At 33.4% G+C, this 27515-nt stretch overlaps 3 protein-coding genes across 3 annotated transcripts in view; 2 read left to right on the top strand and 1 right to left on the bottom strand.

Moving 5' to 3' along the window:
* Positions 1–27515, bottom strand: part of LOC101900197 (pyroglutamyl-peptidase 1) — a 353702-nt gene that overhangs the window by 214642 nt on the left and 111545 nt on the right. The gene's annotated exons all lie outside the window — the stretch shown is intronic.
* On the top strand, positions 2236–3525 carry LOC101901414 (activity-regulated cytoskeleton associated protein 1-like). The gene has a single exon (XM_005181471.4). It carries the CDS (start codon positions 2419–2421, stop codon positions 3208–3210), a length of 792 nt encoding a protein of 263 aa, XP_005181528.1. The 5' UTR covers positions 2236–2418; the 3' UTR covers positions 3211–3525.
* LOC101901579 (activity-regulated cytoskeleton associated protein 1) lies at positions 11006–18061 on the top strand. The gene is made up of 3 exons (XM_005181472.4): positions 11006–11071; positions 11142–11866; positions 17941–18061. The coding sequence occupies exons 2-3, from the start codon at positions 11158–11160 to the stop codon at positions 17955–17957; spliced, it is 726 nt and encodes a 241-aa protein (XP_005181529.1). The 5' UTR covers positions 11006–11071; positions 11142–11157; the 3' UTR covers positions 17958–18061.

Below are 27515 nucleotides of genomic sequence, written 5' to 3'. Positions count from 1 at the left end.
AACCTGAAATCGGATTAAGGATATATATGGGAGATATATGTGATATCTCGTACTAAATATCATTCTTGTGGAGTGCATATAACGAATGTGATGACTTAAACACGAAATCGGATAAAACATTATAGCTATAACTAAACCGATTTTCACCAAATTTGATTCTCATGCTTCTAGACTGAATTCGGTCAGATGTGCCAAAATTCAGGTCATTTGAACTGCTATTGGAGCTATATATATTGGAGCTATATCTAAATTTGGGCCTAACAAATATTGTTTGGAAAATTTCATATTGGATAATAAATACGAACTGTATTTTGTTCACAAAAATACACCAATATGTGTGTAGGGTGTACAAATCGCTATTATGTGTCCCTGGATCTCTTAAAAAATCCACGATCCTTAGTCTAAAGTTGCAGTCAAAACATTTTCTTTTCCATCTGTCTGCCTGGCTATCTTGGACAGCACGATAACTCTCGAGGGGAGTATCCGATTTGATTTAAACTTGGTACATTGTAATATTATTGTCAAACTTAGATCGAGTTCGGTCCACTATTTCTGGTACCTATCCCACAAAATGTCAACATTTTCAAAGAAAATTATTAACTGCACAGAATGAGAAAGAATAACCCGATTTTGTTCCAACTTCCAAGATCCTAATATTTGCATGAGAGCTAGGTCTGCTGCGAAAATTACAATATTGGTCCACTTTATCAGGTACCTCCTCCACAAAGAGTCAACATTTTGAATAATTATAACTCAAATAAAATTTGATATAAGAGTCCGATTGTCTCCAACTTACACATATCACAACATTTTTATTTACCTAAGGTCTGATGTGAAGATGGAATATGTCAGTCCATTCCTTGTGGTACTTCCACCACAACGGGTTAAAATTTGTAATATTCATGAAGCTCATAAAACAAGAAATGAACATCCGATTCCTTTCAGACATGACACATCTCAATATTTCCATCAACACAAGATATTTTATAAGTATGGTAGAGATAGAACCATTCCTTCTGGTACCTCCCCCACAAAGGGTCAAAGCTTTGAATATCTATGAATCCATTCGGAATTGGTGCATCTCAATATTTCCATGAGCCCAAGATCTATTATGAATATGGTAGAGATAGGTCCATTTCTTCTGGTACCTCTCCCATACATAGGGTTCAAGATTTTGAAAAAAAAAACGCTCAAAGAAAGCGAAATAAGCATACAACTCTCTTCAAATTTGTATTGTGTCTGTTTTGAATATATATAATCATAATAATAATTTTCAATAATTTTACCTGTCATAACTTGTGAAACAAATCAGCGATTCTTTACAACTTGCTATTCTAAATATTTCTCTCAACAAGAATCCTGAGATGAATATGGGATTTATTATTTCGCATAGAATATAAATATAAATGTTCGATTTTCTTGTCATTTTGCCCAAACCAATACATTTTTCTGTATTACGTGACGTATGAACATGAAATACTTCCGTCGATTATATCTGGTACTCCACGCACATGTTAACATTTTCTAAAAATTATCACATATCTTATATAAAATGAAGGAGGTAACCGATGTAGTCCAAATCCGGCACGTCACAATATTTATATCATATTTATTTAGATCCGATACGAAATGGACAATATGGCCCATTCCTGCAAAACCTACTCCATACAGGGTGATATGAAAAAACTACAACCAACTTCAGACTGCTGTCATTTCTAAGCCACTCGTCCGACAGCTGTTAAATTATACCAGTGACAGCTCATTATATTATTTACAAGCGTACAAAAGCATTTTGGTGAGAATTTTGCAGAAAAAAGTTATTCGTGATGGAATTCAAGCGTGATAGTGTGATTTCTTTATATTTGGCTGGGAAACCACAAGTGACTATCGTTAGAGCACTCCAGCTATATATGTAGGTATATTAATATTCTTGTATCAAATTCTTTGGGTACACTTGTACCCATATATGTTTGCTTGCTTGGGCATGCATACCAATAATTCTAAACAAAAAAGCTAACCATTGCTTAACTCATGCGATTACTAATTTCGCAAATTGTGAAATTGTCTAAAAAATAATAGCCTCTCTTTATGCTCAAAAAAAAAAAACAATACCAAAAAATATTCAAAGAGACCTGGGAGGCTCTTAAATATTATCATACTCTTGCTCATGAGCTCTCTTTGGTCAACAGAATATAAATTTGAAGACAAAACCAATTGAAACCAACAGTCGACCATTTGGGCTCGTTCAAACGTAACGACACGCAAATAAAGTCAATTTCCGCACATATCTACCAAGAAAAAATTGGCAACCATCCAACAGTGGGGAAAACTTTACTATTGGCACAAAAAGAACTTCAGGTTTCACTAACCTACAAATCAAATTCCAAAAGAAAACAGTAACAACACCAATAGCTCAAAATGGCTCAAATGATTCAAATGTCCACAGAGCAATTACAACAACTCATTGATTCGGTGCGTACCTCGGCCACCAGTAGTGCAGCTGCGGCCAGTGCTGCAGCAGCGGCACAAACTTCACTCAAATCCAAAGGCAGTTTCAGTAATTGTCCTTCCCGTTTTGGGGGTCAACGTGACCATGAAGCTGTCGAAGAATTCATTACATCCATTACCACCTACAAAGAAATCGAATGCATTACCGATGAGGATGCCTTAAAAGGTGTTTCATTGCTTTTCTATGGCTTGGCATCGACCTGGTGGCAGGGTGTCCGCAAAGAGGCGAAAACTTGGAACGATGTTCTATCTCTAATACGAGATCATTTCTCACCCACCAAACCTTCGTATCAGATTTATTTGGAAATTTTCGAAAAGAAACAAGATGAAGTGACCGCCATCGATACGTTTGTTTGCCAGAAGAGGGCATTGCTGGCCCAACTTCCCGATGGCCGTCACGATGAAGAGACTGAAATCGATTTGACCTATGGTCTGTTGAATATTAAATATCGCAAACACATTGCCCGCCATGATTTCAAGACATTCCGTGAACTTTTGGAGAAGGGTCGCATTATTGAGCGGAATATGATGGAAGATCTGAATCAAACGGAATTCAGGGGACCCATACGTGGGGTGAGGGGTACGAAACGTTGTACATATTGTAATTTCCGTGGTCACACCAGCGAACAATGTCGTAAACGTCGCAATCCCGATGGTAGACCAAGAGATTCAGCTCCAGCTGTTGGTGCTCATGAAAACTGATGCTGATGATAAATGAAAAGCCCATGTATTTCAAATTTCATTTTTTAGATAAGACCTTTGAAGATAAGAGAGTTTTAGATAGTCTAAGAGTATACCATGCTTAATTTTAATTAAATAACACTAATTGAATAATTACATAATTAAAATTAATATTATTAGCTTTAACTTCTTATATATCCTTAGTCAGGTCATGTATCTTTTAATGCGGCCAAGATTTGCCACATCGCAAGCGGCTGATTTCTCTAAGTTTTTCTTAAACAGCCAACCAATCAATGTCTATGTATTATTTATTTAATTCTTTTAAAAATAAGCTTTAATAACAATTTAAGGCTACATTCGACTTTATTAATGTTTAAATAAATTGCCTTTCTCTTAAGCAATCTCTTAATATTATTTCGCTCAGCTCTGATCTAAAGTAGAGCCAGGCAAAAGCACACGCGTGTCTTCAATGAACGTTATTCTCTTCACACTCACAATCAGAAACATAGAAAAAAGATGTAATCACAGTGTAAACAAGTAAAAAAGCAGAAAGTTCGTCCGGGCCGACTTTGAATGCCCTCCACGATTTTGGAAATTTTCATAAAATAAAAATCCTTAAAAAACTCTGTTAAAACTTTAAAAATACCGAATGTAGCCGTTATATTGGGGTCCATACGACGTGGACCAACATAGGCATTGTTTGCCACAAGCCATTACCATATTCAAATTCGAAACTTGAAATAAATGGTGAATAATGTAGTTAAAATCATGAAAATACGGAATATATGGAGGTACCGTTATATCGGAGCTGTGCGAAGACGTGTACCAGCATAGACAATTTTCTATCACAGGCTGTAGCATCCATTACGAACTTCAAATACGACATCTCAAACAATTTCGGTGGGTATTGTCAAAACACCGAATATAGAGAGGTACTGATGTATGGGGCCTATACGAAGTCCAGGATCTACATAGAAAATTTTTTGTCATAGGCTATAGTTGTATATAGTATGAACTTCAAATACCAAATTTGAAGCAATTCCGGTTAATAATGTCGCTAAAATCATCGAAATATCGAAAATAGGGAGGTACCTTAAAATGGAGACTATACGAACTTAACCTGCCTAATGGAAAAATAAACATGTGTGCTAAATTTTAGCCTTCTATCTCAATTCGTTCGAAAGATAGCGTGATTACAACTGACAGACAGACGGACACCGCTAAATCGACTTAGAATTTTAGCTGAAATACGAAATTTGAATAAAAAAATCCGGTGAATAATGTAGCTAAAATCATTAAAATACCGAATATAAGAAGGTATCGTTATATCGGTGCAATAGACAATTTTTTTCTGTTACAAACTGCGAAATTTCAGGGAATATTGCACCTAAAATCGCCAAAATACCGAATATAGAAAGGAACTGATATATGGGGCCTATACAAAGACCTGAACCTGCATAGACAACTTTTTGTCATAGGCTACCCTTTACGAATTCTAAATACGAAATTTGAAAACAACTTCGCTGAATAAAGTGGCTAAAATTATCAGAATACCGAATATTGGGAGGTACCGTAATGTGGAGACTTTACGAAGACGTGGGCCTGCATATGCAATTTTTTTTCAATAGGCTGTAGTACCCATTACGAATTCTAAATACGAAATTTGAAACAACTCCGGTGGATAATGTCCTTAAAATCGCCAAAATATCGAATATCGGGGGTACCATTGTATGTGGGCTACATGATATCGTGGCCCTATTTAGACATTTCTCTTCCAGGGGGTAAAGTGCTTAGAAAGAAAAAACCAGTATGGATTTATTGACAATTCCATTGAAAAATGTAGCTAAAATCATCAAAATACCATATATATGGAGGTACCGTTATATGGGGGATATACAATATTATGGAAAATCTTCCTGGGGGTCAAACACTCAGAAGGATCTTCTTTGTGGATTTTCAGACAATTTCATTGAAAATTTTGGGTACTATCATCGAAACACCGAATATCGGGAGTATTGTTACCAATATAGCCCAATTTCGATCTTAGCCTGCCTGCAACCAGAAGACTGATCTGTGCAAAATGTTAGCTTCCCATCTTTATTCGATTTGACTCTAGCGTGATTACAACATATGGACGGAATGTTACAGAGTAACAGAGTAAAGTAATTAGCTGACAGACTAACTTAACGATTCATCAACGTCCAGACGAAACAGCTGAAGCTAGAATATTTAAATTTTGGGTGAGGAAATTTTTACTAGAGCGGTACGAAAAGTACTAAATATGGTACTCCTTGTATTTGATAAACCAGTAGAGGTAGAACTTTTACATTTGAAATGAGGTTCACTGATAGTGAATGATGAATATACCAAAGGATTTTTGAAAATTCGTACTATAAGTGTATGAAAAGTACTAAAATATAGCATATTTGGTACCATTTCGTATCATGAAACTTGGAATTGAAAACAAGGTTGAAGTAGTAGATGTTAGGAGGTAGTTTTGGACGTGTTTACTCAGTCAGTTGGAGGAACGGATGGGGATGAATCCTGAAATTAGAAATTAACATCATTGGCGGAGAGTAGGATTGTGATAAGGAGGTTGTTTTCAAAATTTGTACTTATGTACACGAAAAGTACTAAATTGTAATAAATTTGTTACAGTTTATATTTTGGGAGAACCGATAGATTCGGAATTTTGAAATTTAGAAATAAGATTACTATTGCGTTGTAGGGATATGGGATATGTATGTTTTGGAAATTCGTACTTATGTATACTAAATGGTACTAAATTTAGTACAATTTAAAAGTTTGGAGAACTGGAAGAGTTGGAATCCTGAAATTTGGAATAAGATTTCTCATAGATTGTATGCTGTAGGTAGTTACGGGAATTTGAACTTATGTGAATTTAATGGTACTAATTTGATACAATTTGTATTTATGCGAACCCAGGGAGTTGGAATACTGAAATTTGGAAATAAGATTACTGTCGGAGTGTAGGATTGGGATATGAAGGTAGTTTTGGAAATTTGAACTTATCTGTACTAAATGGTACTAAATTTGATGAAATTTGTATTTGGTATATGAAGGAACTAGAATCATGAAATTTGGAATTTCGTACTTAAATGTACTACATGGTACTAAATTTGGTACAATTTATATTTGGGAGAAACCATTGGGGTAGAATCCTGACATTTGGAATCACTGTGGGTGTAGGATTGGGGTATGTAGGTACCTTTGGAAATTCGTTCTTAAGTGTACTAAATGATCCTGAAATTAAAATTTGGACAGAAGTGCTACGAGAGTACAACTGGTAATAAATGGTACAATATTGGTTGTACGGATATGTTAGAAATTTGAATTTTGGGGTTGGGGTTAAAAATAGTGTGAAGTGTTGAGATATGGAAGTGGTTTTGGAAATACTTACCGTATATGCACGAAAGGTACCAAAATTTTAATTCTGGTCCATATTGGTCTATATGGTTAAGATATATACTGGTTACGAAAATGAATACTTAAGTGAACGAAAAGTACCATATGGTATAAAATTGGGTAGCAGGTATAGCAACAATAAAACTACAAGATTTTTTTTTATTTTTAGGAAATGTGTACTTAGTGTGAGAACTGTACTAAATGGTAAAAAATTTGAGACAGTTTGGTTTCTGGTAAACGAATGAAGCTAGAATTTTGAAATCTTGTGTTGGGTTCATGTATGTTGGTTCGTAATAAAGAAGTAGTTTTGAAAATATGTACAGGAAATGTACAAAATAGTACTATATTTAGTATAGATAATACTTGATATCCGAAATTTGGTATTAGGGTCGTTGTTCATGTGTAGCCTAAGCATATGGTGGTGGTTTCAGAAATGCGTCTAATATTTGTACGAAAAGTAGTAAATGGTATTAAATTAAGTTTCGGGTGAAGGGAAAATTTGATATTTAAATTAGTGATGGTATCTGTTTTTGAGATTTGACGGTGGTTTTGGGAATTGCGTCCTATATTTGTACGAAAAGAACTAGTAGTACTAAACTTGGTATTGGGCGAAGAAATAGAGCTGGAATATCGAAATTTGATATTGAGGTCTCTTTTGGTGTCTGGTAGAGGTTTTGCAAATGCATACTATAATTGTTCGAAAAGTACTAAAGCGGGAATTATATTTGTAATTTGAAATCGCTATTTGAAATTCGTTACATTTCAGTTTAAATTCGAATTATAAATGAATAATTTAAATTGCAAATAGAATTTAAACATCAAAAACTAAACAATTCTTTGAAGAAATATTGAAAAAAAAAAATCAATATCTGGAAGTACCGTTGTATGGGGAAGTAACGTATAAGCGTGGATCTATGTAAACTATATTCTGTCACATAAGTACCTACATTTTAACTATTCCTTTAAAAATGCTTAATATCGGAAGGTGCCGTTATATGGAGACTATACGAAAACGTTGTCCGATGTAACTGATCTTGAACATGACCTGTCTACAGACAAAAGGCAATTCTATGCAAAATCTTAGCTTTCTATCATTAATCGTTTGCATGCACACGTTGTGATCTCTTGACTAATTTTTTGATCACGGGAGAAAAAAAGGTTTGACGCTAACCGAGGAATTTGGTGTTCTAAACGAAATTTCCTTAAATTATTACTTTAATCTACCCTAATGCCATGCGCATGGTGTCGTCTCCCAATGGCTGTATTTTAAAAATGTTCAAATATATTTTGCATTGGTATAATCTGGTACCATTTGTCCCAAACAAACAATGGGTGGATTATTTTATGGCTTGAGTTTCCATAGGATAGATTTAATCGATATTTAATCTAGCAAATTCCCAATAGTAAAAACTCCTTGGAGAAAATATTTTAAATTCGCCGATGAATTTTACCTGCAGTTCATATTAACGAGTAGAGGCAATTAAGATTTTATGTTCCACATACATGACACATGTGCTCAGGTAAAAATCGAGTTAATCTATTGATGTTTTCTGCCTAAAACAAAATGTTATGTTACTTTTATGCATCAACCCAAAAAACGATCGCGGAGAAATAGATATACAAAATTAGGGAACATTTCTTTTTTTCTGGGAACAAAAAAAATATGATAATTTTTTAAAAAAGTGTGTAATAGAAGGTTACTTCCACCTCCATTTAGGCTAGTTGGTGATTTTAGCTTTCAAAACTACGATAACTGTGTCTTCTTTTTTTGCTCTGTTTTCATAATTGTTGTAATTATTAAAAATTTTTATTTTATTGCAGTGTTATTAAAGGCTTACCTTCTTCTTTATTATGAAACTAGCAACACTTTGCATTCGTCCCAACATTCGTTAAGCCTTTTTAGTACTCAAAACGCAACAATTTTTATATTCTACAAAATGTTTTAATATACATCGAATTAAATTTTCAGATTTTCTAGCTCTATACATTCACTCAGTGCCAAATTTAGTTACATTTAGTATTTTCCGTACAATTTTAGCACTCATTTGCCATATATCAATCCCAGACACCAACAGTTATTTCACGATTTTAGCTCTATCCCTTCACCCTATGTCAAATGTAGTACTATTTAGTACTTTTCATACAATTATGGCATACATTTCCAAAACCATATATCTCAAATCCAGATACCAACAGAGAGCTCAACATTAAATCTTAGGATTCCAGCCCTATCATTTCGCCTAATACCAAATGTAGTACTTTTCGTACATTATAATACACTTGTTCAAAAAAAGCTCCCTACGAGTAGAGGTTCTAACAGAGATCCCATGATCAAATTTGAAAAATCCAGCCCTATCTCTTTACGGAACAGTGACATCAGTATAAAATTTCAGCCCTATGCCTTAATCCAATATTAAATTTATTACCATTTAGTACTCTTCGTATATTATGGTACACAGTTCCAAAAGAACCTCCATATCTCGACCGCAGACACCAAGAGTAACATCTATATCAATTTTCAGAATTTCAGACCTACCCATTTATTGCCATTTAGTATTTTTCGTACCAATTTAGGACGAATTTCCAAGGGACCGCATCAAATTTCTGAATTTGATTTCTGTCGTCCAATACTAAATGTTGTACCATTCAATACTTTAAATTAAAATACACATTTCCGCAATCATTTCCATATGCTAGACAGGAACAGCGAGCGACCCTAATGCCAAATTGGAGATTTCAAGTACTTTCTGTTCAACCTAAGCCAAATTGTACCAAACGTAATGCTTTTCGTGCACTTGTTGTACACATTTCTAAAACCACCTCAAAAACAAAATTTCGAAATTCACCCTAAACCAAACTTTTCCAAATTAAGTACCATTTTGTACAGTGTCCTCACCAAAACCACCTTCATATATCAAACTTACTTTCCAACCTTCCAAATGGTACCATATAAAGTTTAGTTTTACTAAATTTAGTACATTTTAGTACACATAAGTACAAATTTCCAAACTTAATACATTTCCCAATCCTACACTCCGACAGCAATCTTATCTCCAATTTTCAGGATACCAGCTCTATTGGTTCAGCCAAATCCAAATTGTAACAAATTAAGTACCATTAAGTACAATTAAGTACAATTTTTCATTGCTACCTACATCATACAGTCCAATAGAAATCTAATTTTCAAATTTCAGGATTTCAACGCTACCGGTTAACCCAAATTCCTAAGTCCAAGAATGCAATAGTAATCTAATTTCTAAACTTCTTATTTCATTGTGCCAATTTTAGTTTTATTTAGTACTTTTCGCGCACATAAGAACAAATTTCAAAAAATTCCTCTATCCCAAATGGTTCCAAATGTAGTACATTTAAGTACTTTCCCACACTTATAGTGCCAATTTCCAAAAACCCTTTGATATATCCGTCATACACTCCATCAGTGATCCTCATTCCCAATTGAGGAGTTTTAACTCTACTGCTTCCTCTAAGACATAGTACCCTTATTTAGTACCTTTTAATACTATTCGTACCGTTCTAGTACGAATTTCCAAAAACCTAGGTTTATCTGACCCCTTCGGAGCAAGAGTGACCCTCACCCAAAATTTCAAGATTCCGTACCCTCAATGACATGTTTTCAATTTCCTGTTCCATCTGTTCATCGCAACCCAAATTGTACCATATTTAGTACAATTCTTACACTAAGTACACAATTCCAAAACCACCTTTTTATATTGATTCTACCAAAAACGTCTACTCTCCAACAGTGACCTCAATAACAACTTCACAATTCCAAAATTACCTCCTTAGACAGACTCTACTTTCCCAACATAATTCTAAATATCAAGATTTTAGTTCCATCCGGTCACCTAATAACAAATGGTATCAATTTTGGTGCTCTTTAGTACTTTTAGAGCACTTATGGTATGGTAGCTTTATTGGTTTGATGAATCTAATGGATTAAATTTTTTTGTACCTTTTAGTTCCCTTATTGTCCGAAAACCCCAGCGGGCTCAAGATGTTCACTCCTTCTACAGCGCATTGAGAGGATTGCAGAAAAGTTGTATGTTATTCCTTTGGACTATCCGCCCGTGTGACTTTGTCCATTCTCCATATCCTTGTCTGACATTAGATCCTGATTTTTATTTATTTTTATTTCCACAGCTGTTAGACATAGTTGCATTAGTCATTCGTTATTCGGAATTGTGAAATACAAACGTACGTAGGCCAGAGTTCTGATTCTCTTTACCTATGTATGTACGTATGTATATATTATCATTTGCAAATGCAATAGAAGAGAACTTAATGCCCGTATTTTTTTTTTTTTTTTGTATAGTTGGAAGAGCGAGAAATATATATGAGGTGAACAAATTGTCTGGCTCAAATAGTTTGTAACGAACCATTGGCCATGGGCGATTGGCAACAAAATAAATTAAAAGTTTTCAAATAAATAAGCAGGGTAATTTTTATTGCTATCTTGTGATTTATTGAACAAATTTAATGTCAATATTTAATTTAAAATTTAATAGATAATACCGGAAAAAAATGTCTCAAATGGTGCAAATGACAACGGAACAGTTAGAGCACCTGATAAAATCGCTTCGCGCGTCGTCAGCCACTGAAATTGCCGGTGCTGTTGCCGAACTTGCCAGCCGGCCCAAAGTCGCCGGAAGCTCTATGTGTGATTGCCCCTATCGTTATGGCGGAGAAAGGGATCGGGAAATAGTTGAAGAATTTATTCTCTCCACCCAAACCTACAAAGACATCCAGGCGATAGGGGATGAAGAAGCTCTAAAGGGTTTACCGTTGTTGTTTTACGATTGTGCCAGCACCTGGTGGCAGGGAGTCCGTTATCACATCGCCTCTTGGCAGGATGCATTGGAATCACTGCGTAATCACTTTGCACCACCCCGACCAGCCTATCAAATTTATTTGGAATTTTTTGAAGAGAAACAAGATGATGTGACCAGTTGTGATAGATTTTTAGATAAAAAGCGTGCCATTTTGGCCCAACTTCCACGGGGTCGGCATAACGAAGAGACTGAATTGGATTTGTTGTATGGCCTAATGCATTTAAAGTATCGTAAGCTTATTGCCCGTGATGATTTCGAAACTTTCGATGAATTATTGGAAAAATGCCGCATTGTGGAGTACAATATGCGTGAGGATCCGAAGGAAAAGAAGAAACTCTGTTCGTATTGTAAATTCCATGGTCACACTGTGGAGAATTGCCGTAAATTGGAGAAGGATGAATGTAAGTAGTCAAAAAAAAAAAAAAGAAACAAGTAAAAAGCAGCTAAATTCGGGTCGAACTTTTAATACCCTCCACCATTAGGAAGGAACTTGGAAAATGTTAAGAAAATTTCGTCGAAAAATATCTTTTATATGAAAACCGTTAAAGAATCATCAAAATAACGAATATCGGAAATAATATATAGGAGCGTTTTATGGGGTCTATATGATATGAGACGTGGACCTGCACTGACAATTTTCTGTCTAAGCTGTAGTATCCATTTCGAACTTCAAATATCAATTTTTAAACAATTCTGGTGAAAAATGTCCCTAAAATCATTAAAATACAGAATATCGGGAGGTACCGTTATATGGGGGCTATACGAAGGCGTGGACCTGCACAAACAATTTTCTGTCTTAGGCTGTAGTATCCATTATGAACTTCAAATACCAAATTTGAAACAATTCCGGTGAATAATGTCGCTAAAATCATCCAAATACCGAATATCGGGAGGTACCGTTATATGGGGGCTATACGAAGACGTGGACCACACAATTTTCTGTCTTAGACTGTAGTATCCATTACGAATTTCAAATACCAAATTTGAAACAATTCTGGTGAATAAATTCGCTAAAATCATCAAAATACCGAATATCGGAGGGTTCCGTTATGTGGGGGCTATACGAAGACGTGGCTGTAGGCTGTAGTATCCATTTCGAACTTCAAATACCGAAGTTGAAACAATTCCGGTGAATAATGTGGAGGTACCGTTATATGGGGCCTATATGAAAACATGGACCTACATGGCCCATTTACGAACTTAACATGCCTACTGGAAAAATAAACAGATGTGCGAAATTTTATCCTTCTATGTCTTTGTTAGGTCTGACATGAGTATTTCGAAGAGTATGGTGGAGGGTATAAAAAAAAAGTAAAAAGCAGCTAAGTTCGGGCCGAACTTTTAATACCCTCCACCATTAGGAAGGAACTTGGAAAATGTTAAGAAAATTTCGTCGAAAAATATCTTTTATATGAAAACCGTTATATGAGAAACCATTCCGAAAAATAATATCCCTAGAATCATTAAAAGAACAAATATCCGGAGGTATCGTTATATAGTGGCGTTTTATGGGGGCTATACGATATCGGGAACCGATATAGGCCATCTTCGAACTTGATAGTTCGTTTTAACTTTACCGTCATTTCAACAGACGGGGAAGGGATAAATCGTCTTAGAATTTACGCTGATCAGGTCTAAAATTATTATTTCGATGAGTTATAAACTGAATGACGAACTTTATACACCCTCCATACCATGTATGTTGGAGGGTTGGAAAGTAGGTTTGATATGTGAAGGCAGTTTTGGAAATGTATACTAAAAATGTATTGGGTGAACAGGTAGTACTTGATATCAGAAATTTGGTATTAGGGTCGCTTTTCTAGTGTAGCCTATGCATTTGAAGTTGGTTTCAGTAATTTGTATTATAACTGCACGAAAAGTACTAAATTTGACATTGATTAAAGGTGATTGATTAGAGATAAAATTCCAAAATTTGATTTGAATATTTAGATTACTAATGGTATTTGTGTTTGAGATTTGATGGTGTTTTAGAATTGCGTTCTATATTTCTATGAGAAGTACTAAATGGTTCGAAATTTGGTATTGAGTGAAGGGATAAGGCTGGAATCCACAAATTTGATATTGAGGTCTCTGCTTGTATTTGAAACTTAGTGTTCACGGATAAATGAACATGTTTTTATAATAAAAGAGAATAGCGGGGCTAACTAGCGTAGATGAAGGGATTTGTTAAACAGGGATCTTTTTAATACAGTCCATATTATATAAGATAAGAAAATGTGGTGAACAGACCTTTGAGTTGGAAATAAATAATTCAATTGCTGCATGTGGTATGTTTGAGTTAGATTATGGGATGTAATCTTAACTCATACTGATAAGGAAGTGCAGCATGTTTGCTTGCCACAAGTGAGATAGCTACGCATGTTTTATGACTTCCCCTAGAATTTATGGCGGCATGGTGCACAGGCATGTGTAGATTTGTATCTCTCTCTCTCTCTCTCTCTCTCTCTCTCTCTCTTACACTTTATGCTAGACTAGGTTAAGAAAAATTATCATAAGTAGAACTTAAGAATTATTTTAAATGAATAAAAACAGTGTAGTAACAATAGTAAAACGGTGCATACATTTCTTCCGCGTACACTTAGATATGGAGTTGGTTTTGCATATATCAACTTAAATTGTGAGAAAAGTACTAAATAGCACTAAATTTGGTATTGTGAAGAGATAGAGCTAGAATCCCGAAATTTGATGTTATAGTCCCTGTTGGTATCTGTTGTTGAGATCTGGTGGTGGCTTTGCAAAAGCGTACAATAATTGTTCAAAAAGTACTAGATTGAGTTTCTTTGTAATTCGCAACATTTTAATTGTAATTTGAGAACAATGCTTTCCTAATATCTTGCCTTTTAGAACATTGGTTTCGCCATGATACGAAAAATAATTATAAATTTTGTACAAAGAATGAAGGAAGAATCTTAAAATGTTGCAATTTTTATACCCTACACCACAAGGTGGTCAGGGTATTATGTCTTTGTGCATTTGTTTATAACAGGCAAAAGGAAACGAGATATACCCATAGTTAATTTTGATGATCTGCATAGAATCACATTCTGAGTCGATTTATGAATGTCCGTCCGTCTGTCCATGTATTTTTGTAAACAAAGTACAGTTCGCATTTATTGCCCTATCCAGATGAAATTTTGCACAAATAATTTGTTTGGCCCAAGGACGAACTCTATTGAAATTGGAGATAATCGGTCAAAATTTAGATATAGCTCTTACATATATCTTCGTCCGATTTGCCTTTTATTGTGCACCAAACGTGACCTGAAAATAAGTATTCCAAATTTAATCGAAATCGGTTCAGATATAGCTATAGCTCGCATATATATTGTTCATCCGATTTGTTATTTTTGTCCTCCGCAGCCTTAATATGCACTCTGTAAAAACAATATTTGGGGAAATATATCAAATACAGCTCAGAAATACATTTGCTAAATTTTATCGAGATCGGTAGTATCCATTAGGAACTTCAATTACCAAATTTGAAACAATTCCGGTGAATAAATTCACTAAAATCATCAAAATACCGAATATCGGGAGGTATCGTTATATGGGGGCTATACGAAGACGTGGACCTGCACAGACAATTTTTTGTCTTAGGCTGTAGTATCCATTACAAATTTCAAATACCAAATTTGAAACTATTCCAGTGAATAATGTCGCTAAAATAATCAAAATACCGAATATCGGGAGGTACCGTTATATGGGGGCTATTCCAAAACGTGGACCTACATGGCCCATTTTCAATACCAAAAGTCATGTAGATATAGCATACATTTGAGCAAAATTTTATCAATCTACTTCAATTCGTTCGGAAGCTAGAGTGATTTACACAGACGGACAGACGGACGGACATCGCTAAATCGGCATAGAATTTTATGCTGATCAAGAATATATATACTTTGTGGGCGTATTTCGAGGTGTAACAAACGGAATGACGCTTAATATACCCTCCATACTATGGTGGAGGGTATAAAAATGGATATCATCACACGATTGCGCTCTCCATTTACAGTTAATTAACGATTCACAGCGTCTTTGTGACATCATTAATCGTTCTCTCTCAATCACACGTATTTATAGTTACTATACACTTTGTTTTTTTATGTGTATTGGTTTGTTTGCATGTGTGTGTTTATGAACATATATACATAGATTCATGACGAATGGTTCCATTTTTGTAGATCCTAAATCGTCCTGGATTTGGATTCTCAAAACAACCACGTATAGGTCAGGAGCTATATATACGAGGGAGTAGGAGGTAAGTCAGTTGGTTTAGAATGGAATATAAAGCTCTACAAACTAAATACAAACAAGAGAAAGTTTTTATATTCAAGTCGGTTGTATTGGCACATGAATATTCACGGTTCACAGCGCCCATAAAGCCATATTTGAAACCGTAAGTGTTTATACCCTACAACACTATGTGTTGGGGGTATTATAAGTTTGATTGGGCCAGAATTTATGTAACACCTCGAAATATTGGTTTCCCATATAGGAAAGTATATATGGATCTTCCTAGCTCGCCGAGCTGAGTCGATCTAGCTATGTATGTCCGTCCGTCCGTCTGTCCGTCTGTCCATGTTAATTTGTAATCACTCTACAGGTCGCAATTATGGCCCGATCTTCACGAAATTTAGAACGGAGGTGGGGCTTAGGTCAGAATAGAACCCTATTTCTTTTGGAGATGATCGCATAAAATTTAGGGGTTCAAATGGACCAAATACTGAAAAAATGTCGGATTTTGCAGTAGCTATACAGGTCGCAATTATAGACCAATCGACGCGGAATTTCGCATGTAGCTAGAGTTTAGGGCGGGGAAGAAGCCTACCAATTTGGGTGGTCATCGGATAATATTTAGCGGGTAAAATAGACCATATCTTTTGTGTTGAAAAAATTCAAAATTTTTCATTAACCCGCGAATATTTTAAATACCGGCGAAATCACAAAGCCATGACAAGGTTACTTCTGACCTTTAAATTGATGTTAACATCCAACAAATCGGATATATAGCGAAATATGTGCGATATATATGTCTATCAAAGAAGATATGCTTGAAAGATCTCTTATATGTCGAGAACGGCTGAACTGATTTCGACAGTTCTCATTAATTCAGAATGGCCTCTTGGCAGGAAAGAAAAAACGTCTAAAAAAATCGCATAAAAATATCTCCATGATGATGAAAATATTGATTTTTTAAAATTTTCTCATTTTTTTTCAATTTTGTCATATTTTTGGCATATTTTCATTTTGAATTAAACATTTGGTAATATTTCTACAGCTAAAAAACTAAGTAGTTAAGATATCAGGAATCATATACAGATCGCATTTATGGCCCGATACTTACGAAATTTTGCATGGTGATAAGATGAGGGTCAGAATAGAAGCCTACTCTTTTTGGAGATGATCGCCGTATATTTAGGGGTTGAAATGGACCAAAAAACTGCAAAATTGTCAGCAGTTCGTAATTATCAACCGATCCTCGTGCACATTTGAATGGGGGTTACCGGACATTGCAAAAGCCAGTTTTGGATGGCCATCCAAAATTATTCAATGTGGGAAATAGTTTGCCAACTTTTGTAGACAAAATACGAAAATGTCCATTCCAGTGACTTTTTGGAGAATTCACAAATACAGGAAAGACGCACTCCTGACTATTTCGTTAACGCTGATTTCGTTGAAGAATATAGTCAAATGTCTGTATCTCATATAGATGCGTTTCAGTCAAAAACCAATAATAAATGTTAATCTTTTACCACTTCGAGAGATTATAGGTCTTTGGGAAATATTGGTTCCAGATCTAGGAAGACCATTTAAATTAGTTTAAGTTGCTATTATTCGAAAATTAGAGAACGAAACCTGATGGTTTCCTTTATTATTTGTCACAATATCTTGTGGAATTCTTTCGAGTATCTCGCCTATGTAAACTGTATCGTTTATTATAGTGTTGTAGGGTATTCAACGGTCGGCCCCGCTCGACTGTAGCCTTTGCTTACTTGTTTAAATTTAGTATTTGTTTTTCCCAAAGAATATCAGCCACTGTAGTAGAAAAATGTTCATGTAGGTCTACATTTTAGTACAGCCACATATAAATAGGTTCTCTGGATACTTGATATTTTACAAATTTTACCAATATTTTCATACGAAATATTTAAAATTCGGAGTTTTGATTTCGTAATTTGATCTACTCCGTAGCACTACAATTCCGAGAGCCCCATCACTTCTATATTCGGTATTTCGATAGTTAAAGCCACATTTTTATAGAATTGTTTGACATAACCTTCAAATACTGGTATTTCAACATTAACAGACATATTTTTACAAGAGATACTTTCCAAATGGTGGAGGGTACAAACAGATCGGTACGGTCGAACTTTCCAGCTTTTTTACTTGTTTTGATTCCTTTTTGATGAAATTGATTAATAAATCTTAACGTTTATTCTTCTTTTCTTTTCAGACGATGCTGTGCGATAATTATCAATATCGGAATCACCAATTTGGTTTTAGTTCATTATTACAGTCTATACAATTTTGTTTACACAAAAATATAAACAAGGGATATTATTTTCATAGTTCACTCCAGTGTAACATTATTACAGGTAGTGACATAAGCATCTATTTTGCAAGAAACAAATATGAAGTGTCAACAAAGATGAAAAACACATACAACGAGAAACGACCATTTTTATACCCTACCACAAGTTGGTCAGGGTATTATGTCTTTGTGCATTTGTTTGTAACAGGCAAAAGGAAACGAGGTAGACTCATACTTCCTTTTGATGATCTGCATAGAATCACGTTCTGAGTCGATTTATGCATGTGCGTCCATCCGTCTGTCCATGTATTTTTGTAAACAAAGTACAGTTCGCATTTATTGCCCTATTCCTATCTAGATGAAATTTTGCACAAATCTTTTGTTTGTCCCAAGGACGAACCCTATTGAAATTGGAGATAATCGGTCAAAATTTAGATATAGCTCCCATATATATCTTAGTCCGATTTGCTTTTTATTGTGCACCAAACGTGTAATATCAGCCCGAATAGTATGGAATTTTGCACATACAACCAAATTAGGCCTGAAAATAAGTATGCCAAATTTGATCGAAATCGATTCAAATATAGCTATAGCTCCCATATATATTGTTCATCCGATTTGTTATTTTTGTCCTACGTAGCCGTAATATGCACTCTGTAAAAACAATATTTGGGGAAATATATCAAATACAACTCAGAAATACATTTGCTAAACTCCCACATATAACTTCATCCGATTTACCTTTTATTGTGCACCAAATGGGATAAAATTTGGCACATACGACCGAATTGAGTCTAGAAGCTAGTATATCAAATTTGGTGATGATCGATTCAGATATAGCTATAGCTCCCATATATACTGTTCATCCGATTTGTTATATTTGTTACCCACAGCCGTAAAATGCACCCTCTAACAACGATATTTAGGGAAATATATGAAATACAGCTCAGAAATATCTTTGCCAAATTTTATCGAGATCGGTTCCGATTTGGATATAGCTCCCATATATATCTTTATCCGATTTCAAATTAATTGTGCACCAAATGGGCAATATAAGTCTGACTTTAAAAGATACAAATGCTTCGGCATATTTAGTCCTTTGAACTTTAACTTATAATTATAATCATAGCGTGTATGATTGAATTCTCCCATAAAAACGTTTAATTGTTATGCGGAGCTCTACTAAATTAGGAAAGTGGTGTAGGGTATCATAAAGTCGAAGGTAAAGGGTGAAATACAGCCCTGAGGCTATGTCCGCTTCCAGTCAGAATTATTCAACATTAGAAGCAACAAAGTGTTCTCATTGATTTAAAAAAAATATCCTCATTTTTAAAATGGATTGAAAAGAGTGGAAGTTGAATGAAATGGCTGAATTTTCTTTCAAAAATGATCCAAATTGTTCGATATTTCTATTCCATGGCAAATCTGTTAATATCTCATCATTTGCTCTATTTGCCGGCAAGATTCTATTAGTTTTGCAATTTTTTTCATATCACAAGGGAAAATTCGGTAATCGAAGTAAAAATTTTACATTCTACGAGTTCTGGGAGAGAACAATTTCTTTTGAATAATGTTTGTTTTTATTTTCCAAAACAATAAAAGCAAATACGAAATTGGCAGAAGTCGGACACACTCAGAAGGAAATTGTTAGCAGCTAATAACTTTACCATACCTTTTTGATTGTACAATGATTGAAAGTGCGTTTTATAAGCAATGATTTTGGTTTGTATATATATATTCACATTTGATTTTCCAGGTGACGTTTGTATTATTTTCTACCAACAAATGGGGATGTGTCACTGCAAGTGTATTACACTTGCTGTAACCTGTGTAGTTGTACCACGGGTTCTCTCAAATGTAACTACTATTCAGAACGTAGTAAAACATACAATCTCGAAGGTCTGCAATTTCCATCCATCCGTCTTTATTTTTCAAGAATTCTCAAGGATTGTTTATTAGAATTAAATATTAAAATTAAGAAGGTAAAGTCATTTCAAATAAGCATTCCCATTTCTGCATTTCTTATAATTTACCTTGTCAAATTTCACTGCATAGAAGACAGGTTCCCATCTATGACTTGTGTATGTACAATGACTTTATAAAAAATATTTTGACAATGAGATGTTGTTAAATGAATTAATTTAAAAAAAATGTAACTGCATTATTTTCCCTTCTTGATTCTAACAAAATTAGAATTTTAATATGTTTTTTGGCAAAAGCAAGAATTCGATAAAATATTTATTCTTATTGAAATAAAATTTAACTTATCCAATTTTATTTTATTTATGTTTTTGATGTCGTTTCTCTTGTGTAGAAAAATCAAACTACATTTCTGTCCCAAGACATGCACCAAAATGTAAATAAGGAAGGGCGTGTTTACACACCAAAATGTAGTAAAGCCTTCAGAATTTAAATTTGTTGTTATCGATAACCACTTTATCGAAATGTAGTTTATAGTGTTTAAGCCAGTGTAGTCTCAGTAATATAATACAAACATAAACCCATTGTGATGACAAACATAGCTAGCCAATGTTCTAAATAGATGGCGCTTAAAAATGTTGGATTTGTACCTGTTTTATAATAACGATACCTCCCGATATTCAATATTTTAGCGTCATTATTCACCTGAATTGTTTCTATTTTTGTATTTGAGGCTCGTAATGAGTACCACAAGCTATGATGGAAAATTGTCTATGCAGGATCACGTCTTCGCACAGCCTCCATATAACGGCACCTCCCTTTTTTGATATTTTGGTGATATTAACGAGAGAAGTATAGAGGTATTTTTCGCCGGCTTTTTTTGAAAATTTTCGAGAAAACGTTTTTCTTATACCCTCCACCATAGTACAGGGTTGCCCATATTCGACGGCCCATTCCAATCGACGAGGCTTGTCCGCAGGCAACATTCTTTGCGTCAATTGAATTTTTTACGGGAACAAATGCAAATCAATGCGAATAATCCGTTGTAAAGTGGACCGAGCCATGCCCAACTGCTGAGAACGGCGTTTTTGGGATGTTCTTGGGGACCTCTCATCACTGGCTCGTACGGCAGCGATATTCTCGGCCGATCGCATTGGTCGACTTTTATATGGCCTCTTCGGATTAGAAAGAGCCTTACCAGTCGAAAATTGTTCGTATAAACGCTCAATGGTGTTCTTAGAAGGCGCACTTCTCACATTTTTTAATGTTTTAAAAGCACGTTGAGTTTTCACAATTGACTTCTTCTGTTGAATGTAAATTTCAACTATTTCGCGTGGCGTGTATTGGATCATGTTAAAAATCTGCTTGGACCGACGCTTCAAACGCGGTATGTCATTAAGCGATGTGACATCTCTGTCAAAAGTTATGGCGTTGCCAGATGGGTCCGTCGAATATGGGCAACCCTGTATGGTATATTAAATTTGTCATTCAATTTGTAATACCTTGAAATACACATTTTAGACCCCACAAAGTATATATATTCTTGATCAGCATAAAATTCCCGTCCGTCTGTCCGTCTGGGAAATCACTCTAACTTCCGAAGGAAATGTAGTAGGTTGATAAAATTTTACTTAAATGTGTATTTTGTATGCAGGACTTTTGGTATTGAAAATGGACGTGGACCTAGTCTTCGTATAGCCCCCATATAACGGTACCTCCCGACATTCGGTATTTTGATGATTTTAGCGACATTATTCACCGGAATAGTTTCAAATTTGGTATTTGAAATTCGTAATGGATACTACAGCCTAAGACAGAAAATTGTCAGTGCAGGTCCACGTCTTCGTATTGCCCCCATATAACGGTACCTCCAGATATTTGGTATTTTGGTGATTTTAGCGACGTTTTCACCGGAATTCTTTCAAAATTTGGTATTTGAAGTTCGTAATGGATATTGCTGCCTATGACAAAAAATTGTCTGTGCAGGTAAACGTCTTCGTATAGCCCCCATATAATAGTACCTCCCTATATTCGGTATTTTTATGATTTTTGCTACAATTCACCGAATTTTCTTTTCAAGTTTCGAATTTGAGTATTGTAATGGCTTATGATAAAAGTTGCCTATGCAGGTGCAAGTCGTCATAGATATTAATAGAATTTTTAACGGATTAATTTTTTGAAAATTGCCAAATATGTTCCAAATGGTGGAGGGTATTCAAAGATCGATCCGGCCGAACTTACAGCTCTTTTACTTGTTAAAATTCGTATTCTAAGTTCGGAATCGGTACTACAGCCTATGCAGGACAATGTCTTCGTTTATCCCCTATACAACGGATTTCAAAATGGCGGAGGGTTTTAAAAGTTCGGTCCGGCCTAACTTAGCTGCTGTTTTACTTTTCTTGGATCGTGGATGACAAAAAATTAGGGTTTTGGTCAGGAAAATTGAAATAATGAATAACTGTGCGACTTGAAATTTCTTCATATTCTAATGCATCGACACACATAATTATTTATAACTTTGAAATAACTTTTTCGTTCTATTTTACGAGCTGTTTAACCTATTTTGTTTTATCGTTGCGCTTCATATTTCTACAAAGTAGAAGATCTGAATGAAAACAACGAATGATATATGAAATCATGTTTAAATTTCCAAATTACCACCACCTCCTAATGTGTAGTATTTTGAATCTAGGCATCATCTAAATGTAATTGCATTTTTGTTTAGAATTTTTTCGAAACAATGCTTAGTCCTAATCAAAACATGTTGTGTCAGCTACCTCTGAACTATAAATGTTAAAATAAGAACACATTTTATTCAAAACCAATATTAAAGATCAAAACTTGAAGCAAATCTTTAAAAACAAATGAGAACTGTGGATTCGAAGATGCATTCTTATAGAAATGATCTCAGCAATACCTTCCGAAGCTGATCATGCTATATAAAATAATAACGAATGTTGATCATTTAGCCAAAAAATTACAAATGTTATTCTCTTTTTAGGCATTTATTATTCTGAATTCAGTTTTATACTGAGAAAATTCTCGGAATGTCGCCATACATATTCAATATACCTCGCAATTTATTGAAATCTTACAATTCCGCCTATTCCAAAAATAAACAATAAAACACAATTGAAAATTTTTTGTAATATTTTTAAAAGTTTATTATTTATAACTTTATTCATCATCATTTGTTTTTCGGATTTTTTGTTTATTTGTTGTTCATCTTCATCATCATATTCTGGTTCATTAATATTATCATAATTAATTATTATTTTTTATTTATTTTTCTTTTTTGTTTTTTTAAATTTCTATAAAGTATATAATATATAATCTGCATTTTTTCTGGTTTAAATTAATATTATTTTCATAATTATTTTTTCATGTTTTTTTTTTAATTTTTTGTTTGTAGTTGTTTTTTGTTGTTAATTTTTATGAATAATTTTTTTCACTTGTAATAATCGTAATAATAATATGTTAAATTATTATTTTTGTTATGTTGTTGTATAATAATATATATGTAATTAATAAGTTAAGTTTGTTTTTTAATTGTGTGTGTGTGTGTTTTTTAATGAATTTTCTTTATTTTTGTTTTTACTATAAAACTAATGAATAATTTTTATGCAGAGGTATGAGGAGGGGCAGGATATTTATGTGGGATTAAATTAAACATTTTTATTTTAAATATAAATTTATAAAGTATGTTACTTGTGAATATTCAAGTGTTATTTTTACAAAGTAAACAAAATTAAAAATTTAAATGGAAATTGCTGTGAGCCACTGTATGCTCGAATATTTTGGCAGAAAACAATATATTAGCCACAGATTGAAATTTTCTATTTTCTGCCCATATTGAATGTAGAATATGTTCTAAATATGTTTTAAAACTAGATAGGATTTAGAGAAGTCGCTACACATTAAAATAAATTTGACCGAAAGTATTTTAACTCATTTTTACATATTTGGGTATACGATTTTTTTCAAGTTTCGAAAATTTCTCTATGGGGACACCTCCATATAGGACAAAATTTAAATATCTGGGTACATGTACATCTTGTATCAATATCTTGAACATGAAAATACTGCATTGCATATTTTGTATTTATTTATTTATTTTTATTTTTATTATTATTTTTTTTTGAATATTTGTTGCATTCTTTCATCCATTAAGTCCCTTCAAAATAAAATTTCATTTCAATTTTTAAAATTTCAGGTATTTCTGTAACTTGAATTCACATTTGGTTAATGGATGGCAAAAACATACGCAAACTACTCAGGGACTATTTATTAAGATGTTATTAGAAAATTATTTTGGTACGATTAATACTCTGAACGCTTGGTATATTTTAAAATTTAAGAAATTTTTGTCTTAAAATTTTGTTTTAAATTTTCCTGTATGAGGTACCTCTAAATTCTGGGCATTTGAATCTTCTTTGGGTAAACTCAAGTTCAATTCAATTTTAATAACGTCGGAAATTATTGTAATTTGAGCTCCTCTTCATGCCATGAGCGAACTACACAAGGACTGCTACTTAAAGACTATTTATTACAGAACTATTAGAAATTTATTTAATATTTTAGAGTTCTAACCCTTTTCCTTTGGATTTAGTATGATTCGTACCTTTTTTAGTCAATATGAAATATATTTTTTTCTAAGAATTTTAGTTATAAAATTAAAATATTTAGTAATACGACTTTTTTAAATCCTATTCTATATCTCATACCTCACATCAACATTAACTCAACTTCTTTTCATTTTGAACTGTTTGGACCTTTTAGTTCTAAAATTTCAATATTTAGTAATATTGGTACCTTTTTGTACGTTTTTTTCCATTTTACCCTTTTTCTCGTGCTTAACTTCAACAGTAACATTTATGGGAATTTTCGCGATTCTTGCTCTAAGAGTACAGAAATAAGTTTTTGTTCTTTATGGTCTTATGGTCCTTAAGAAGAAATTTTGAAATGGAATTTCTCACTGATCCATTATATATTGTTTTAAATTTTAATTTTTGAAAGGAAAAACTTATAAAATTGGAAGTTTTTTAATGATGGAATTCTAGCTTCACTCTTTTGCATTATGTACTTTTCGTAATTTTGGTGCCCAAAAGATACATTTTTTTCTCGTGAAACGGTCGCTTTTCTTGTGTGCCCAGTGGGCTGTCTCTTCTGATGTTACATACTTTTCAGCTCCGAAAAGTATGCACAAATATTTACACTTATAATTAAAAGTTTACACATTACTCTGTGTAACTAGAAAGTATACAAGTAGAAAGTAATCGATTATGTTGTTGTCGGTTGTTTAGGCTCATTAATGTAAATATCTATATATAACAGTTCTAAAGGTATATAATTTTATCTTTAAAAACATAGATTTTTGAACGGTTTCAAATATTGGGCTTTTTCGTAACCTTTTGGGTTTTTTTGCCGATTCTGAACCTTGAAGGCGTGGGAACGAGCGAAAAAAAGGTTTTATAATTCGATGGATCGATTCGATTCTCAAAATATTTCCCAAAAACCCAATCGAAAACAAACAAGTAAGAAAGCAGTAAGTTCAGCCGGGCCGAACTTTGAATGCCCTTCGCCACTTGGAAGGAATTTTTGAAATTTTCAACAAAAATAAATTTCTCATAAAATCTTAAAAATAACGAATATAGCCGCTATATTGGGGTCTATACGAAGACGTGAACCAACTTTTTTCTTAAGCCATTACAATATTCAAATACTAAACTCGAACAAAAAAATCCGTTGAATATTGTAGCCAAAATCATCAAAATACTGAATATAGAGATGTATAAACAATATCGGTGAATATTGAACCCAAAATCGTCAAAATACCGAACATAGGGAAGTACTGGTATGTGGGGCCTATATGAAGACCTGGACCTCCGTAGACAACTTTCTGCCATAGGCTGTAGTACCCATTACGAATTCTAAATCCGAAAGATGAAGTAATTTTGGAGAATAATGTGTCTAAAATCGTCGAAATACCGAATATTGGGAGATATTGTTATATTTACATTTAAAAGAACAGAGTTCCAGTTCGTGAAAATTTTAAAGTCGACATAATTTGGCAGCTTGAATTTACGATCTGTTATTTGCTCAAATTTGATTATCGAAAATCCCCTTAAAATTGATTATCGACTTTATTTTTATTTCGGTTGTGATATGATCGAAGTTGACATCGACTTGTTGGGAAATAAAATTCGAAATGATATCTAAATAAAAACTAAGAAGAATATATTCATTGCATACTCTTAGGCTCTCATGAAAATCTATTAAACGTCAATAAAAATTCTATTCAGCTGTTTTTTTCTATACGAAAATAGATTAATCGAATGTAGGTAGAGTTACAACTGTCCATAGACTAATGAAAATATGGACGAAGAAATGCTCTCACCGTTTATCTTCGAAAATATTCGGATCGGCAGATGTCGTCTATATCGTTTCAGAGGTTTGAGTGAGAATATCGAAGTCCCTCAATTCTTAAATGTTAAAAATAACATGAGCTAATTTCGGTCACAGAGAGTAATACGTAATATATTTTTTGGGACAGAACCAGTCCGAAAACTGATAGATTTATTAGTTAAAAAAAATAATAATAATAAATGATCATCTAAAAGAAATCCAGTTTAAAAGCGTACTTTTTGGGACTAACATTTTTACGAGAAGTACTAAACGTAAAAATTACAGATTAATAATTTTTTCTTTCAGAAGAAAATTTTAGAATTTCGTGTTCCAAAACATTTGAAACCTTGAAACTCAGAATATATTCTCAACATTCAATATGAGATAGTGGACTAAAAATTGTTTTCCTATGCGCCAACTTCAATTAATTATTTATTTATTTTTTTAAATGTTCAAACAATTTCCATATGATTATGCAAAACTATTTACTGTGCTCAATTGGCGTTCAACGTTGATTTCGAAACCATTACAATATTTTTTGTTTCAATAATCTTTTGTTATAAACAAAATGTATACGAAACTAATAAATTCAGGATAATTAGGACCTTTATCTATTTTTCTGGGGCTTTTAATTCATGTTTTTTTTTGTTACTAAACATATTTCATTGGTTTGATTAATATTTTAATTGAATGAATTATTTAATGAGTAGTTTTGTTTAATTAATTCGAAATTATTGTTAATTTATTAATGTATCTGGTATGTATGTATGTATGCAAGTGTGTTAATAATGCTGACGATGTTAATAAGTAATAATAATATCGTTTTGTAGATGTCAGTTGTTTGGTTTTCTTAATTTTGTTTTTTTTTTGTTTTTTTTTTTTTAAATTTAAATTACTATTTGTTGTATTTATTTAATATTTTTTTATGTGATTTTAGTTGTTTGTTTTTTAATATATTTTTTTTTATTTTTTATAATAATAATTTCCATAATAATAATAATCATAATAATGATAATAATCAATAATCATAATTTAATGCATACTTTTAGGGGGCTTTTTCTTTATTTTTTGTGTTTTTTTTTCGATTTTTTTTTGTTTTTAAACTTTACTACTATTTCTGTTTTGTTTGTCTATGTTACTGGGATTATTTCTCTTTTGATTTTGGGGGAAAT

This window comes from Musca domestica, unplaced genomic scaffold (genome assembly GCF_030504385.1).
Source record: "Musca domestica strain aabys unplaced genomic scaffold, Musca_domestica.polishedcontigs.V.1.1 6, whole genome shotgun sequence".
Classification (NCBI taxonomy): Eukaryota; Metazoa; Arthropoda; class Insecta; order Diptera; family Muscidae; genus Musca; species Musca domestica.
The sequence above is the reverse complement of the archived record's forward strand: the minus strand, read 5'-3'. Positions and strand labels throughout refer to the sequence as shown.